This window comes from Panthera onca, chromosome C1, assembly GCF_046562875.1.
Source record: "Panthera onca isolate mPanOnc1 chromosome C1, mPanOnc1 haplotype 2, whole genome shotgun sequence".
NCBI classification, from domain to species: Eukaryota; Metazoa; Chordata; class Mammalia; order Carnivora; family Felidae; genus Panthera; species Panthera onca.
In genome coordinates this window covers 44,775,763-44,794,160 of record NC_138346.1, presented here as the reverse complement: position 1 = coordinate 44,794,160, position 18,398 = coordinate 44,775,763, and the positions used below count along the sequence as shown (strand labels likewise).

The window sequence follows — 18,398 nt, the reverse complement described above, 5'->3', positions numbered from 1 at the left end:
TAGGGATATGAGCTTATACATAAAAAATTGTTGCAAATTTGCTAAAAACAAAAAAAATCAACCATTTCATTTGCTTTTTCTAAATATGCTGACTTTGGAGACGATAAAGATAAACCAGAAATTAATAAGAACACTAAGCACATGTTACCAATTATGTCATATGGTTTTTCTCAATGTCAATTTTGAACTTGTCAGGTATAGGCAAAGAGGTAATGGTAGAGATTCAATGCTGCTGGGATTTTGCCAGGCCAGTACTAGAAAGAAGAGGGGCAGGGGACTTGAGGGCTTCTTGCAAGGGAATAAATGCACCTTTCAAAGGTTTCAGCAACAGAATGACTGTTCAAACTCAGCTGCACTTAGCAGAGGCAGTCTGTGTGACTGTAGAAGCAGGGTCACCTCTTAGAAATTAGGGAGCGGTGACACAAGGTTATGTGAATTTTTCAAACAATATTGGTTTTAAAGACAGATCTTCCCTTATATGTCAGTTGGTAATATTAAAATAGCAACAACTTTGCAATCTTTATGAAGGTATAATTTTCACTAATAAAACAACTATCATCTTTGATTAACAGTATAAGCTCGCAAATCCTATTTCCATAATAGCCAGGAAGAAGACAACCATCACTTACCTGCCCTAACACCTTCATAAAAGTCATGGCCTCCCTGAAAGAAAATGAGATTAAATGGTGAATTTCCAGGCATCCTTATTCGCAGTGATAATCTCTCCCCTCCACCCACTATAGCCTCCCACCCCCATGGCCATAGCCTGAAATATACATTTAGAGACTGGACTGCCTTTATGACCCACTCTCTGATCACCACCTCCGATTCTTATCTGCTCGAGTATCTTCACTTGGAAATCTCTGACCCCACTGCACACCACAGATACTACAACTTTTCCACCACTCACTTTGCTCGTCATCCAGCTCAGTCTCCCCAGTGCATTAATGTGGTCACCTTGCCTCAAAAATGCCCTCAACTCCCTCAAGCCTTTTTCCTCCCTCTAGTCTTTCCTGGCAAAATCCCAGCACCAGCTGCCCCTACCATTTACCTCTGCCTTCTTTCGAGCAGCTAAATCTTGCTACAGAAAAATCATACAACTGTGACTGGTTTCATTTAAAATTCATGACCATACAGAGTGGCTAAAATTAACAATTCAGGAAACAACAGATGCTGGTGAGGATGTGGAGAAACGGGAACCCTCTTGCACTATTGGTGGGAATGCAAACTGGTGCAGCCACTCTGGAAAAGTGTGGAAGTTCCTCAAAAAATTAAAAATAGAACTATCCTACAACCCAGCAATAGCACTACTAGGAATTTATCCAAAGGATATAGGAGTGCTGATTCATAGGGGCACATGTACCCCAATGTTTATAGCAGCACTTTCAACAATAGCCAAATTATGGAAAGAGCCTAAATGTCCATCAACTGATGAATGGATAAAGAAATTATGGTTTATACACACAATGGAATACTACTTGGCAATGAGAAAGAATGAAATCATGCCATTTGCAGCAACATGGATGGAACTGGAAGGTATTATGCTGAGTGAAATAAGTCAGTCAGAGAAAGACAGATATCATATGTTTTCACTCATATTTAGATCTTGAGAAACTTAACAGAAGACCATGGGGGAAGGGAAGGGGAAAAAAATGGTTACAAACAGAGAGGGAGGGAGGCAAACCTTAAGAGATTCTTAAATACAGAGAACAAACTGAGGGTTGATGCGGGGGGTGGGGTGGGAGAGGGGAAAATGGGTGATGGGCATTGAAGAGGGCACCTGTTGGGATGAGCACTGGGTATTGTATGTAAGCGATGAACCATGGGAATCTACCCCAAAACCAAGAGCACACTTTACACACTGAATGTTAGCCAATTTGACAATAAATTATATTTTTAAAAAATTAAAGTTCATGACCACAAACCTCAAACAGGCATGGAAAACTGCCTAACAATCCATGTTCTCTTCCCCGCTTCCCAGGATGATAATTCTAACTGCCTTCTACCTTCTCAACCTCTAATCCTAGCATATTTCTAGCTCTTCTCCTGGCATTATCAGTGTCAGCAGCATAACTCAGTGACTGACTACAATTCAAATGTCTGGGCTCACCTCCTGGCTCCACTACATGGTTGGTAGCTATGTGACCTTTAGCTACTAATTTCATTAATGCCAAGCTTCCTTACATGAAATGGCAACATCAATACATCCATCACAGGATTATCTTACTCCACATCCCAGCACAGTGTCTGACACACAGTTAAGTATCCAGTAAATGCTATTGGTATCATCAACATAATCTTTTTTCTCTATTGGATCATTCCCAATCAATTAGAAACATGTTCTAGTATCTTCCACCTTATAAAATAACACGGAACCTCACTTGATTCCACAGTCCTAACTTCTACCCTACTTCTGTTTTAAGAAGAAAGAGTTGTGTACATATAGCCGTCACTTCTCCACATCCCATTTATTCATTTCCTCTCCAACTCACCATACTATAACTTTTGCCCCCACACTCTAAACGGCTTGCCAAAACCACCTGTAACTTCAGTGTTGCCATATGCTGAGTATGACTTTATCCTCCCCTACTGGGCACTTTCACAGTGCTTCCTCCTCCTTGAAACATTGATCTCTTGCTTTCATGACTCTCCTGGTTCTTCCACCTCTGTCCTTTTTCTCTTCCACCCTATTCAAAATTTCTTGGGGCTCAGATCCGGGCTCTCTCATTTTCCTTCTATATGCTCTTACCCATTCTATACCCAACACATGAGCACCTGAGTTATCAATTCTGTTAAGATATAAGATCACGTCACTCCTCTACTCAAAAACATCCAGTACTTCCCATGTTATTCAGAACAAAAGCCAGAGTTTTATAAAGACCTTTGAGGAAGCTACATATGCTCTGCCCAGTCCTTCTCTACCCCGTTAGCTCTCACCTCATCTCTCTCACTCACTTGACCCTCCTTCTTTGCCCATGCCACCCATCAAGGCTTCCTGCAGCTCCTAGAACAGGGAGGCACACCCCTGCCTCATGGCTTTGTACTGCCTCTGCCTGGATGCTCTTCCCCAGATACTTACACAGCTCATTCCTTCACTTCCTTCAGGTTTTTACTCAGAGAACATCTTTTCAGTCAGGTCTTCTCTGGTCATCCTATCTGTAAATTCAAACTCTCCCTCACCTCCTCCTTATGCCATACCCCCCTTCCCACTTTACTTCTTCTCCTTAGTACTTACAATCATATACTATATATTTTATAATTTTATCTGTTTATGATCTATCTCCCCCACTATAAAGTAAGTTCCATAAGAGCAGGCATTTTTGTCTGTTTTGTGGACCTACGCATTCTTGGTGCCTCTAACAATGTCTAGCACATGGTAAGCATTCTTATTAAGTAAATAAATCTCCAAAGCTTCAGACTTAAATCTCTAACCCACAGCTCCGAGCTCCAATTCCTAAATGCATTCTTTCCTTCTCTCACATCCATCATCAAAGCCTATCAATCCTCTCCCACATTATTCCCCAAATCATTCACTTCTCTCCGTTGCCACCACCCTCGCCAAAGCCACTGCAACTTCACAGCTGGATTACTGCAAAAACTCAAATCTGGTCTCTACATCCCCTCTTGAATCCTTCTAACCCCATCTCCATTCAGCAGCAATAATTACTTTCTTAAAGCAAACAGAATCAAATCCTCCACTGCTGAAACCCAAGGGACTTTTCGACATACTCCTTTCTCACCCTTCGGGTCACAGATGAGCACGCATCTCAAAGACGTCTTTTCTGACAACTTATTTCCCTTCGTCTTTCCCACCTGCTCCTGTCCCTGCATCGTTCTCTCCCATCATCAACCTGTATGTTTCCTTTGGAGCACTTGCCACAATTTGTAACTATTTTACATATTTTGTTTACTTGTTCTTCATAGTCTCAGTAGACTCTAAATTTCATGAGAACAAGGACTGGGTCACTCTTTCTACAATGTAACACTTAGCACAGAACCCGGCAACAACACAGCTAATGGATTTGCTGAAGGAAGGAAGGAAGGAATCAATCAATCCAGGCAGTGCAGTAAGTGAACAGTGAGAAGCATGGACTGTGTGAAGTATAGTGGGGTAGTAGTGGAGAGTACAGGGCCCCGAGGGAAACCACCTGGTTTCACACACCATGTGTTTGCCACTTAATAGCTATACCACCTTAGGCAGGTTACTTCTCTCTGCCAGCTTCCTCATCTGTAAAGTGGAGACAAGAATAATACCTACCATTCTAGAAATAGTGTAAAATTTAACGGACAGGATGTATGTGAAGTGCCTGGCATAGTACCTTTCTTAACAAACAACAGACCTCAGCTGCCACTTTCATCCTACTAGGAGCAACTTTAAGATTAAAGGGACTAACCGAATTTTATTTATAATTGGATGAATTGCTTGAACACCTTAACTATTTTTTTGTTGTTGTTGTTTATTTATTTATTTTGAGAGAGAATGCACGAGCAGAGGAGGGAAAGAGTGACAGGAGGGAGAGAATCCCAAGCAGGCTCTGTGCTGCCAGCGCAGAACCCAACACAGAGCTCAATCCCACTAACGGTGAGATCATAACCCGAGTCAAAATCAAGAATTGGACGCTCAACCAACCGAGCTCCCCAGGCACTCCCCTTAACTACTGCAAGACATGAAAGTCCATTTGGGATATCTGCTTCCTGGTTATTAAACAGAACATTTTCTTTAGGCCATAAATTTATTAACCTAAAGGCCTTCTACCCATAACACAAAAGCAGTGATTCTGCTTTCAAAGAGTTTATCATCTACAAGAGGAAATCTCTAGGACTCTGAAATGTTACATAAAATTAATTTTCTAGGTGATTATTTTCTACTTTAAGTGTATTTATAATGGAACTTTCAGTGCTAATCTATTAACTAAAACATGTAACAGACTAGTAACTTCCATTCATACATTATATATATGTATATATGGGTGTATATATACATATTCTGTACACACACACACACACACACATATATATATATATATATATATATATATATATATATATATATATATTCCTTCTTTTACCAGTGAGGGAACTCAGCTATAGAGAGTTTATGCCTCTTATCCCAAGGTCAGAGACCATGCCTGAAAAATGGTTAATTTCTACTTTGAATTCCACCTGAGATTAGAGGCTTTCTTATAGTACATGCAAATGTAATTGCTATTTCATAAAGGCTTAAGAATAATGTGGAAGAATAGTTCCACACATCTTAAGTTAACTGGCCGGTTGTGTTTCCACAGAGTATATTTACAGATAGTTTTAAGTTTCTTGTTTATAGCTTTCTGTATTTTACATGCTCTACAATGAACATCTATTACTTTCATAAATAGAAAATAACTATTTTTCAAAAATTCTTACCATACAAGCTTGACTCAGCCGATATTCCATAATTAATACTTCTTGCAAGGTCTTTGAAGACCCCTCCATGAGTTGCCTTAGTGTGATCTTTAGGGATGTTGGAGACATTTTATTAATTACCTATGAAAGAAAAAAATTTTTTGCTAGTTTTAGCCCAATACTTCCTTTATTGTCTATAATAAGCATTTTGATATAAATCTTATTAAAATTTTCTCCTTAAACAGTACTTTCATATGACAGTTTCATAAAAGTAAGATTATACCTTAGCCTAATCCTGCCAAAGCACCAGCAGTTTTCTAATCTATTATAATAACAAGAAAGATCATTCCATCAGTGGAATAAATTCTGTGCCTATAACTTAATAACATAAATCTGTATTTTGTAGCTGCCTGACATAAATTATGATCCCAACTAAGTAAGCAGTGATTACGTTTAAATAAAATTAATACACATCTTATAAACAACAAATATATCAGAGGACATTTTACTTTATAAAGAAGCTGGAGTCAAAATACAGTAGTCTTTCCTTCCCTTTTTGTGACTAAAAAGAAGTGTTTTTAACTGAACTATAGTTTTTACCTATAAATAAATCAACTTACCTTAAAAGGAGAGAAAACAATTCAAGATACCATGAGATGGTCTTCTACAGTATTTAAATATTTAATAACATAAGAATTACAGGCCCAGCTGGTTGGCTACAGTGCTATACCACTTCCTTCTGCATTTAAAGATGCTATTACTAGTGTTCTGACATATGTGTATGACTGTGACCAACAGCTGCTACAAGAGGTCCCATCACATGTTGTGTAAACCTGAGGCTTGCCCTTTTCTTTATAATTGCAATATACAGTTTTCTAGTGTGTTGTTGAGTGACTGTCTCAAAGGTATAAATTTCACTTTTTGAGGTCAAAGAATTCCCCACATCAAGACTCCAGGTTCTTTGTTGCATCCCCAAATCTTGCACACAGATTCGGAGAACAGACTGAATGGAAAGGACAGTATATTACCTACCAGCTGCTAAAATTTAGATGGCTACTCTACAGGAAAAGGTCAGTGAAGATCAGTATCCTACCTGCAGTCACAATGCTGAAGAAAAGACGAGAGAGAGAGAGAGAGAGAGAGAGAGAGAGAGAGAGAGAAAGCAATTAAGGCTTTTATGTACCTGATTCATTTTCACAGGAAATCACCCTTTTGCCCTCAGTGTCGTACGCACATGATCTCACTTAATGCCCAAGTAGCAACACCACTCACATTCTTGCCTTTCTGGTTGCAGGCCACAAGGTTGATGGCACCCATACAGCAGTCTGCATACTGTGCTAGGAGGCCCCTCCTTTCCACAGGCAAGAAGACAAGAGGTCCATTTTGCTGATGAAACCACTGGTTTTCTCTAGCCAGAGCCATGCCCACATTATCACAGGTGAACATCTGGAAGAACTTCATTCACAATGCTAAAAGGTGTTCTTAAAGGAGTGACACAGCCAACTTTGATCTCTTCTAGTCTGCAAAGTCATGAAGCTCCAATTCCCTTTCCAACAGGGCTGTATTATATAAACCCACAATCATGTACCTCAGAACTACAATGATGTCTAATTGCCTGTGTCCTCTTTCTTGGTTTGGCACTTTATATGCAATCTAGAATTCTCAAAACACAAACTCTATCTTTGCTATACTTCCTCATTTGGCTACCAATTAATTTCATTAAAAAGGCCACTTAACAAGAAAGCAATCCCATTTATAATTGCACCAAAAAATAAGATACCTAGGAATAAATAACCAAGGAGATAAAAAACCTGTATTCTGAAAACTATAGAACATTGATGAAAGAAACTGCAGATGACACAAATGGAAAGATATTCCATGCTCATGGATTAGAAGAACCAAATACTGTTAAAATGTCTATACTCCCCAAAGCAATATACAGATTTAATGCAATCCCTATCAAAATACCAACAGCATTTTCCACAGAAGTAGAATACTACTAAAATTTATATGGACGCACAAAAGACCCCAAATAGCCAAAGCAATCTTGAGAAAGAAGAACAAGGCTGGAGGTATTACAATCCCAGATTTCAAGATACACTACAAAGCAGGAGTAATCCAAGCAGTATGGTACTGGCACAAAAATAAACACATAGACCAATGAAACAGAACAGAGACCCCAGAAATAAACCCACACTTATACGGTCAATTAATCTACAAAAAAGGAGGCAAGAATATACAATGGGGAAAAGATAGGTTCTTTAATAAATGGTGTTGGGAAAACTGGACAGCTACATGCAAAAGAAAGAAACTGGACCACTTTCTTACAACATACCAAAAATAAGCTCAAAATGGATAAAGACCTAAATGTGAAACCTGACCATAAAACTCTGAGAAGAAAACACAGGCAGTAATTTCTTTGACACTGACAGTAGAAATATTTTTCTAAAAAAAAAAATTTTTTATATGTCTAAGGCAAGGGAAACAAAAGCGAAAATAAACTGAGAGTATGTACACACATACATACACACACACACACACACACACACACACACACACACACAAGCTTTTGTGCAGCGAAGGAAACCATCAACAAAATGACCAGGCAACCTACTGAATGGGGAAAGATATCTGCAAATGATATGTCCAAAAAGGAATTGATAACCAAAATATATAAAGAACTTATACAACTCAACACAAAAACAATCTAATTAAAAAGAGGCAGAAGACATGAATGGACACTTTCCCAAAGACATATACATGGCCAACAAACACATGAAAAGCAATTCAGCCTCACTAAGCATCAGGGAAATGTAAATCAAAACCACCACAAGATATCACCGTATACCTGTCAGAATAGCCAGTATCAAAAAGACCAGAAACAACAAGTGTTGGTGAGGATGTGGAGAAAAAGGAACTCTTGTGAACTGTTGGTAGGAATGCAAACTGGTGCAGCCACTGGAGAAAACATTAAGTAGGTTCCTCAAAAAATTAAAAATAGGATTACCATATGATCCAGTAATTCCACTACCAGGTATTTACCCAAAGAAAACAAAAACATTAATTTGAAAAGATACATGCATCCCTATGTTTATTGCAGCATTATTTACAATAGCCAAGATATGAAAGCCACCGAAGTATCCAACAACAGATGAATGAAGAAAGAAGATATGGTGTGTATATACAATGGAGCATGACTCAGCCATAAAAAAGAACGAGATCTTGACTTTTACAGCATGGATGGACCTAGTGTGTATAATGCTAAGCGAAGTAAATCAGAGAAAGACAAATACTGTATGATTTCACTAATATATGGAATTTAAGAAACAAAATAAATAAACAAAGAAAAAAAGAAAAACAAAAACAAAAACAAAACAGACTTAACTACAGAGAACTGGTGGTTGTCAGAGGGAGGCAGGTGGAGGAATGGATGAAATAGGGTAAAAAGGCCGTGTAAGGGGTCCTCCAGTTGTCTGTGCTTGTGCACACACACATAAATACACAAGAGGAAAAAAAAGGGAAGAAAATTTCATTTGAAAAGCTCCACTGGTTCAGACATTTCATGAATTAGTAATTACAGATATTTCCTAAGACAGACATCATATTTAAAGAAAGAGTATACTGGCAATTTGACACACTCAGGGTTCGAACTCGAGTCCAACAACTCAGCAGAATTCCAGTTCCACGACCTCCTACATGATTGATCTTAATTTCCTCATTAGTAAAATGGATATAGTAACACTACCTACCTCATAAATGGTATGGCAATACACGATGTGCACCATGTCAGAAACCAAGCCAAACAGGGAAGGGAACAGATGGAACATGTATTAAGTAGATTTCCCTCAGCTCTGAGGCGAGGACATACACATGTATGCACACAATACAAATGAAACCAGAGGTCACACAGAGAGGAATCCAAACCCAAGCCTACCAATTCCAAAGCCTACATTCTTCTTCTACCAGGCAAGGCAACCATAGTCAATGTCAAAGGCTAAAAAAAGGTCAAAAAGAGCAAAGATGGAAAAGATGTTACATCAGGTGTAGAAAGAAGCAAATAAAAACTTGCTTGTGCAATTTTGATGGCGGGGGTGGGGGGGCAGACAAAGTCAGTATGGTAGCTTGAGAAAAAACAGCCAAGAGAAAAGGCTTTTTTGTGAAAGTAGGGAAACTCCTGAAAATACTAGCAAAAGAAAATGTGCACTAACCCAAGAAGGTAAAATTTTGAAGATAACTGAAAGAGGGAGAGGGCTGATGCGTTAGCTCCTAAATGAGACAGGAAAGGACAGAATGAGGGCACAGATGGGGATGCTGTCCTTGACAAGAAGGTGAGACACATGTTAGAGGAATCAAAAGGATGACAGAAGAGAATTTAAGGAGCTCATACAATACAGCCTCATTCATTAAGAAGGGAACGCAGAGACTATTCCAGAAAATTGGCTGAATGATTAGAATTTGGATCTTCAGCTATGTCAGAAATGTGTATGGATACGATCCTGCACCTACACAGCCTAGTAAACACATTTCTACTTGGTAAAACATTGGTTAATGCTGTCACCAAATTATCTGACCCTTTAAAGATTAGCTGTCTCCTGTATGCCAAAGAGTCATCTTCTTTCTTTCTTTTTTTGTTTTTGTTTTAAAGTTTAATTTTTTTCTTTATTTTAAGAGACAGAGAGAGGGTGGGGGGGGAGGGTGAGGGAGGGGAGTGGAGGGGGAGAGAGAGAGAGAGAGAGAGAGAGAGAGAGAGAGAGAGAGAGAGAGAGAATGAATCCTAAGTAGGCTCCACGCTGCCAGTGCAGAGCCCGACAATGGGCTTGATCCCAGGAACCATGAGATCATAACCTGAGCCAAAATGAAGAGTTGGACACTCAACCAACTGAGCCACCCAGGCACCCCTTTTCCTTTCTTTTTTTATGAAATAATTCATTCTCATCTCAGTTTAATATTACTGAGCATTTACTATGCTTTAGAGATTTCAGAGGAGACAACAGTGAATAGGACAGGGTCCTTGCACTCAAAGAATGGTATCAGCATTATAATCATTGCTTTTTGGGTAACAATCCTAGGAAACCTTTTTGTGTTAAGTTTTATCAAATCCTGGGAAATTTCAAAAAAAAAGAAAAACTCAGGATACTGCTTCAGCATCTACCAGAATACCCAGTAATACACAGTCTGACATGCATTATCAAAAGAAAACCAATATTCGGGGTGCCTGGATGGCTCAATCAGTTAAGCATCCAACTTTGGCTCAGGTCATGATCTTACAGTTTGCGGGTTCAAGCCCCACGTCAAGCTCTGTGCTGACAGCTCAGAGCCTGGAGCCTGCTTCGGATTCTGCATCTCTCTCTCTCTCTCTCTCTCTCTCTCTCTCTCTCTCTCTCTCTCTCTCTCTCTCCCCCCCCCTTCCCCCACTTGTGCTCTTAGTCTCTCAAAAATGAATAAATAATATTTAAAAAAAAAGCAAACTAATATTCAACAAGCCTATAATGATGCAATTAAAAGAATATTATTTAACAAGCCTATAAGGATACAATTAGAAGAATTCTACTAAGTAGGCCTCCTGGCTGACTGAAGGGCTATATAGATAGATAAGCTCCAGCTCCTTCTCTGATTTCAGTAGGTGATCTTAGAAAATGAGCTTCTGAGGGTTTTTTCCTTTATAAAAAAGGATGTCACTTACGACATTCTCAAAGTCTAGGCTCTGTCAGATTTAACTCCAAGAAGGAACCTTAACAATTAGGAATTCATGTATATTTAGATCATTTATATTAACTATGCTATGAACTGTGAATATTTTTCTAAATAATCATCTTACATATTTTGTACTCCTAAGTCTTTTCCAGACATGTTCAGATTGACAATAAGCCAACAGAAATATAAAATATACCTACACTACAGCAAGTCAGTCTAATTCATAGTAAACTGCAGTTTCACAGAAATATTTTTATTTTTTAAATATATATATTTTTTATCATTCTGAAGGGTCATATTATTATATAAAGATAAAATAGCACTTTAAAGAAACGGGCACTAGTATTTATTTTTCTTATCTATAGCAAAGGCTTAGAGCCAGTCCAAGGAGTGCTTTTTGCAACCTTAAGACTTTTTTAGTAATTTCTTAAAAGCATCAACAATTTTATAAAAATGCAAAGATAGGGTCTAAAGAATCAAATACTGGGGCACCTGGCTCAGTCAGTTGAGCATTTAACTCTTGGTTTTGGCTTAGGTCATGATCTCATGGTTCGTCAGTTCAAGTCCTGTGTCAAGCTCTATGCTGACAGAGCAAAGCCTGCTTGGAATTCTCTCTCTTCCTCTCTCTCTGCCCTCCCCTGCTCGTGCTCTCTCAAAATAAGAAAGGAAGAAAGAGAGAAAGAGAGAAAGAGAGAAAGAGAGAGAGAGAAAGAGAAAGAAAGAAAGAAAGAAAGAAAGAAAGAAAGAAAGAAAGAAAAAGAGAAAGGCACGTGGGTGGCTTGGGTGGTTAAGCATCTGACTTCAGCTCAGGTCATGATCTCACCGTTTGTGAGTTTGAGCCCCGCGTTGGGCTCTGTGCTGAGAGCTCAGAGCCTGGAGCCTGCTTCAGATCTGTGTCTCCCTCTCTCTCTCTCTGCCCCTCCCCTGCTCACACTCTATCTCCCTGTCTCAAAAATAAATAAACATAAAAATTTTAAAAGAAAGAAAGAAAGAAAGAAAGAAAGAAAGAAAGAAAGAAAGAATCAAGTACTACTATTTCATATTATCCTAAATGCTCAAGATAGTATTTTAAGATCACTGATAATCCATCAGTGCACTGGAGAACTGTTTGCTCTTCCTGTTTACCTAAGTTGATGCATTTCCCCCTCAAGGTTTATTGTACTCCTTCCCCAAAGGCACAATGCATCCATCAACACTGCATTATTCTTATTGACAGCAATATATAGCATAATATAATGGGTGCCTTTAGCAAATATAATGCCCACTTCTATAGGTCAAACTGCCTTAAAAAAACAACAACAATGTGGTATGTCATGTTTTTTAAAATTTATTTTTATTTTTTAAAAATTCTTTTACATGTTTATTTTCAAGAGAAAGCACATGAGTGGGGGAGGGGATCTTCAGACAGAGGATCTGAAGCCTGCTGTGTTCGGACAGCAGTGAGCCTGATGTGGGGCTGGAACTAAAGAACCATGAGATCATAACCCAACCTGAACCCAGATGCTTAACTGACTGAGCCACCCAGGTGCCCCTTATTTTTAAGTAATTAGCTTTACTCAGGTAGAACTTAGAAAATTCATTCAATTTAAATGCACTGTTCTCTAAGTTATGATAAATGTTTACAGTTGTGCAACTACCCCCACAATCAAGATACAGAACATTTCCATCATCCTGAAGAGATCTCCAGTACCCCCAGGTAATTGATCTGTTTTCTAGCCCTACAGTTTTCTCTTCTCCAGAATTTCATAAAAATAAAATCATAAAGTAGCCCTTTGTGTCTGCTTTCTTTCACTTGGCATAATGCTTCTGAGATTCATCCATGTCATTTCATGTATCAACAAATCATCCCTTCTTATAGCTGAGCAGTATTCCAGGTTTTGGCTACTGTAAGTAAAGTTGCTATGAACGTGTAAGTACAAGCATCTGCGTGGACATAGGTTTACATTTTTCTTGGGTAAATAAATCCCTTCGGGTGGGATTTTTGGGTCTTACAGTAAATGTACATTTAACTTTACAAGAGGCTGCCAAACTGCTTTCCTGCCAGCAGCATGTAAGTTGTAGATGTTCCATATCCTTACCAACACTTGGTGTGGGTACTGTCAACCTTTAAATTCTATTTTTAGTATATGTGCTGCCAAAGTGAGCACAACCTTTAAATTCTAGCCACTCTAACAGATGCACAGTGACATCTCACTGTGGTTTTAATCTGTATTTTCCTAGTAATCAAGGATCTTGAACATTATTTCATGTGGCCACTCATACATGTTCTTTGGTGAAGGGTTTAAATTCCCATTTTCTGGGTGTGTTTATATTCTCATTAAGTTGTAAGCAGTCTATTTATATACACTGGATTAAAATCATGTTATCAGGGAAACCTGGGTGGCTCCGTCAGTTAAATGTCCAACTCTTGATTTAGCCTCAGGTCATGATCTCAGGTCATGAGATCAAGCCCTGTGATGGGCTCTGTTCTGGGTGTGGAGCCTGCTTAAGATTCTTTTTCTCCCTCTCCCTTTGCCCCTCCCCCACTCACACTCTCTAAATAAATAAATGAATAAATAAAATCTTGTTATCAGATACAAATTTTGCAAATATATTTCTTCCCAATATGTGGCTTCTTGATTTTCTTCATAAAGTCTTTCAAAAAGAAAACTATTTAATTATAATAAAGATCAATTTATCAATTTTTTTCCTTTGGAATTCTTGCTTTTTGTGTTAAAAAAAAAAAATCTTGACTTGGGGCACCTGGGTGGCTCAGTTGGTTAAGGGTCCGACTCTTGATTTTGGCTCAGGTCATGATCTCACGGTTCATGGGACTGAGCCCCACGTTGGGCTTTGCACTAACAGCACGGAGCCTGCTTGGGATTCTCTCCCTCTCTCTCTGCCCCTCCCCAGTTTGCGTGTGCACGCTTGCTCACTCTCTATTTTTTTTTTAACGTTTATTTATTATTGAGAAACAGAGAGAGACAGAGTATGAGCATGGGAGGGGCAGAGAGAAGGGGAGACACAGAATTTGAAACAGGCTCCAGGCTCCGAGCTGTCAGCACAGAGCCCCACGCGGGGCCTGAACCCACCAACCGTAAGATCATGACCTGAGATGAAGTCAGACACTCAATCGACTGAGCCACCCAGGTGCCCCTGCTCTCTTTCAAAATAAATAAACTTAAAAAAAAATCTTGGCTAACCCAAAGTCACAAAGATTTTCTATGTTTTCTTTTAGAAGTAGAGTTTTAGCTTTTACATCTAGGTGCATAATCCACTTTGAATTGCATGTGGTGGGAAGGAATTCAGAGCATGAAACCTAAAGATATATTGCTGTGGTAAACTGATTATTTTGAGTTAAAGGGATGTAAGAAATGATCTGACCCTCCTTGTTTTCCTGGAACAGGAAATAAAACTCCTATGTGAAAGATGCCCTCCCTGTAGCAGGAGGAAGACATTCTTATCACCAGAGACAAGGAATGTGGGGTCAAGACATCTGTACAAACCTTGTTAAACTCATCCGTATCTTCCTACTTACTTCTTCAGCACTTACTACCCCTAGCCCAAACTCCTTTTTCTGGTCAATTCTTCACAAATTAGTCTAAAAGGTACAAAAGCTCTGGTTATTTGTTCAGGTCTTCATTCTCTTGTGCAGACTCCCAAGTACATGTAAAAATTTAATGAAACTTGTATGTTTTCTCTTATTAATCTGGCTTATGTCAGTTTAATTGTTAGGCTGGGCTAAAGACCCTAGGAAGAGAGAGGAGAATTTTCTCCACCCCTACAGGTGCAAGGGAAGAGTCAAGTACCTCATTCTCTTGCACAGGGATATCTAATTGTTCCAGAACCATTTGTTGAAAAGACTATCTTTTCCCCCGCTGAATTAATTACCTTGAGAGCTCAGGGCAGCCTTTACTTTAGTATTAACTTACCCCCACTACTAAAGTGTAAACCTCCTGGCTGATGGCAACATGAACTCTTCCCAGACCTGTATGAGTCTTGTTAAATGCTCAGACTACTACTTTCATATGGTTCCTTCCATGGTCTTGTAGAGTTTCACTTAAAACATGTACAGATCATGGGACACCTGGGTGGCTCAGTCGGTTAAGCATCTGACTTTGGCTCAGGTCATGATCTCGCAGTTCATGAGTTCAAGCTCCATATCAGGCTCTGTGCTGACAGCTCGGAGCCTGGAGCCTGCTTCAGATTCTGTGTCTCCCTCTCTCTCTCTGCCCCTTCCCTGCTTGTGCCCTGTGTCTCTGTTTCTCAAAAATAAATATTAAAAAAAAAAAAAATTTAAACGTGTACAGATCAATATTCTGAAAATTCCTGCAAGAAGGAAGCTGAGTCAATTTTAGGGCTTTCCCATTTGTTTCCCTTCTCTCAGAAGTCACAGTCCTATGCTGCCTGCATTGTCCAATGTTGCCAAACACTTGTTTCATATACTTTGTCCAGTTTTTCTAGTTGTTTACAAGAGAAAAACTCCTGTAGCACTTAATTCTTCATGAACATGTGTCAATTTTTAAATGGTATAGCACATGACTAACAATTCTCAAAGCTTACAGAAAGATTAGTAATCTTTTAAATTTAATTTCTCTAATATTTTGTTGCTCTTTGTTAAATCTATGCCTAGTTATTATTTTTAGTTTTCCTTTTTCTCTAATTTTTAAAGTGCATGAATTCTTTATAGAAGCCTATCATATTCTTACATATTTACTTCAAGTATAAAACTGAGTTTCATTTATTCTTCACAAAACTAGCACTCAAAACCAAATACATACGTCCCAGATTAGAGAAAAGAAATTCCTTGGGGAGCCTAGGTGGCTCAGTCAGTTGAGCATCCGACTTCGGCTCAGGTCATGATCTTGAGGTTCACGAGTTTGAGCCCCACGTCAGGCTCTGTGCTGACAGCTCAGAGCCTGGAGCCTGCTTCAGTTCTGTGTCTCCCTCTCTTTCTGCCCCTCCCCTGCTCATACTCTATCTCTCCCTCAAAAATATAAATAAACGTTAAAAAAAATTAAAAAGAAAAAAGAAATTCCAAAGAATTTTAAAAGTTTTCTAGTATTAAAAAAGGAATTATATACCCTCTAAGCCTTTAACACAGTAGGCCATCCTATTATATCCTATCAATAACTAAGAAAACACCTGAAAAACAGGTCAAAAGCAACACTGGCCTCCCTGGCCATTTGCTCAGGACCACTTTCTGGACACTAATTGGACCCACTGCTCCTTGCTCTTATTTTTCTGTCTGGCTATGGACTTCATACCCCAACACTACTAAGGATTACTGACCCCACTAAACTATCTTTCCTTGGCTTAGTGTCCATGTTGACAGTTGGGCTATGAGGCAGGAGGGGAGCGGGGGGGGGGGGGGGTCTCAATCTCTTCTATTCATATTCTTTTGATTACTGGTATCACTTGCAGTTCTAGAAAATAAATACTTCTCCCATTGGCTCTGAAGAACCTTTCGCAAGCCTGCTATTACCAGAAAAGGGAGATGACATAGGATAGCATTTCCTACAGCTCAAACACCCCTCCCCACCCCCTGCCAAAACCCAACTAAAAAATAGGTAAAGGACTTGAACTAGACATTTCTCCAAAGAAGATACAAATGGCCAGCAAGTATATGAAAAGATGTTCAGTATCACTCATCATTAGAGAAATGTAAATCAAAAACCACAATGAGCTATCACATCATAGCCATTAGGATGGTTACCATCAAGAAGACAGAAAATAATGAGTTGGCCAAGAGTAGAAAAATTGGAACCTTATGCACTATTGGTGGGTGGTAATGTAAAATGGTGCAGCTGCTATGGAAAACAGTATGGAGGTTCCTCAACAGTTAAAAACAGAATTACCATATAATGCAGCAATTCCACTCTGGGTATACATCCAAAAGAATTAAAAGGGTCTTGAAAAGGTATTTGTACATCCATGTTTATAGCAGCATGTTCACAAGAGCCAAAAGGTAGAAGCAATCCAAATTAAATGTCCATCAACAGGATGAAGAAAATGTATTATATACATACAATGGAATATTATTATTCAGCCTTAAAAAGGAATGAAATTCTGGCACATGCTACAACATGTATGAACTTTGAAACATTATGCTAAGTGAAATAAGCCAGTCACAATAGGACAACTGCTGTATGATTCCACTTGTGTGAGGCATCCAGAATAGTCAAATTTATAGCAGCAGAGAGCAGAATAGTGGTTGCCAGAGACTGGAGGGAGGAGGAAATAGGGAGTTATTATTTAATGGGTATGAAGTTTCATTCAGTTTTATAAGATGAAAATGTTCTGGAGATTGGTTGTACAACAAGTGAATATACCTAACAAAAGTGAGGTATATACTTAAAAATAGTTAAGATGGTAAATTTTATGCTGTATGTATTTTACCGCAATTAAAACACACACACACACACACACACACACACACCATGTCAACTGGAGACTTTGGTTAAGGTTTCCCTAACGTTTAAATAGCCCAAACAGCTTACATGGGTTGTTTGGCACGATGAACAACCTACACCCAAAGGGGGATTAAAGGAGATTGAAGGAATTCCAACCATAAGCATTAAAAAAAAAAAAAAAAAAGTGTATTGGAACATTTGGAACATTGAAGGGAAATCTAAGAAAGGAAGTGAGAAGCCATAAAATAAGGTACTATGAAAATTGCATCAGTTGTAAAGAATTTACAAGTTACTCATATTCTTTTTTTTAAAATCCATGTTATCCTACAGTGATTAGCAGTAAAAACTTTAAAAATCTAAACAAAGGATAAAAAAGCTTATGTTTTTATTTAATGATTAGCCAAGTATATTGAAAAGATTTTGTTCTTCCCCGTGAGCAATCATGGAAAGGAACACATACACAGAATAGGTGGTTGCAACTTGGAACTTAAATAGACCTACAGAAGGAAGACAGGAATCCCTGAAGAGCCCACAGGGATTAGGAGCAATCCTAGAAGCTTACTGACAAGTAAGCTTGTCACAAGTATTAGAATCTTTTAAAAATTTTGTTCAAATTTTGACCTGCAAATCTTTCATGGAAGCACTGAAAACTATCTTCAGGGTTTTTTCTTGATGTATGCTTCTGGTTGAGATAATTAAAAGGAACCCTGTATCTAAGCTCTAACAGGGAAGCCTCAGTGGGGATTTTTTGATCCTCACACCATGATATTCCCAGCAGATACTAGTATTGTGGAGCCACATTCATTCACCAGAGCTATAGGTCAACTGAAAAAAAATGAAAACCTACCCTCCCAATGGGAGTGCTTATGGTGGTCCCAGCTGTCATGGCTGGCTTGCCTTTTTGAATACATAATCACCATACTGCCAGAG

General features: G+C 38.8%; 1 protein-coding gene across 2 annotated transcripts in view; it reads right to left on the bottom strand.

Annotated features, from left to right (window-relative positions):
* Positions 1–18,398, bottom strand: part of HIBCH (3-hydroxyisobutyryl-CoA hydrolase) — a 102,645-nt gene that overhangs the window by 3,153 nt on the left and 81,094 nt on the right. For both annotated transcript variants that reach the window (XM_078451087.2, XM_078451088.2), the window contains 2 exons: positions 5,404–5,523; positions 630–663 (listed from right to left, as the gene is read on the bottom strand). In XM_078451087.2, coding sequence (XP_078307213.2) covers positions 630–663; positions 5,404–5,523 — 154 coding nt within the window. The remainder of the gene's footprint in view (positions 1–629; positions 664–5,403; positions 5,524–18,398) is intronic.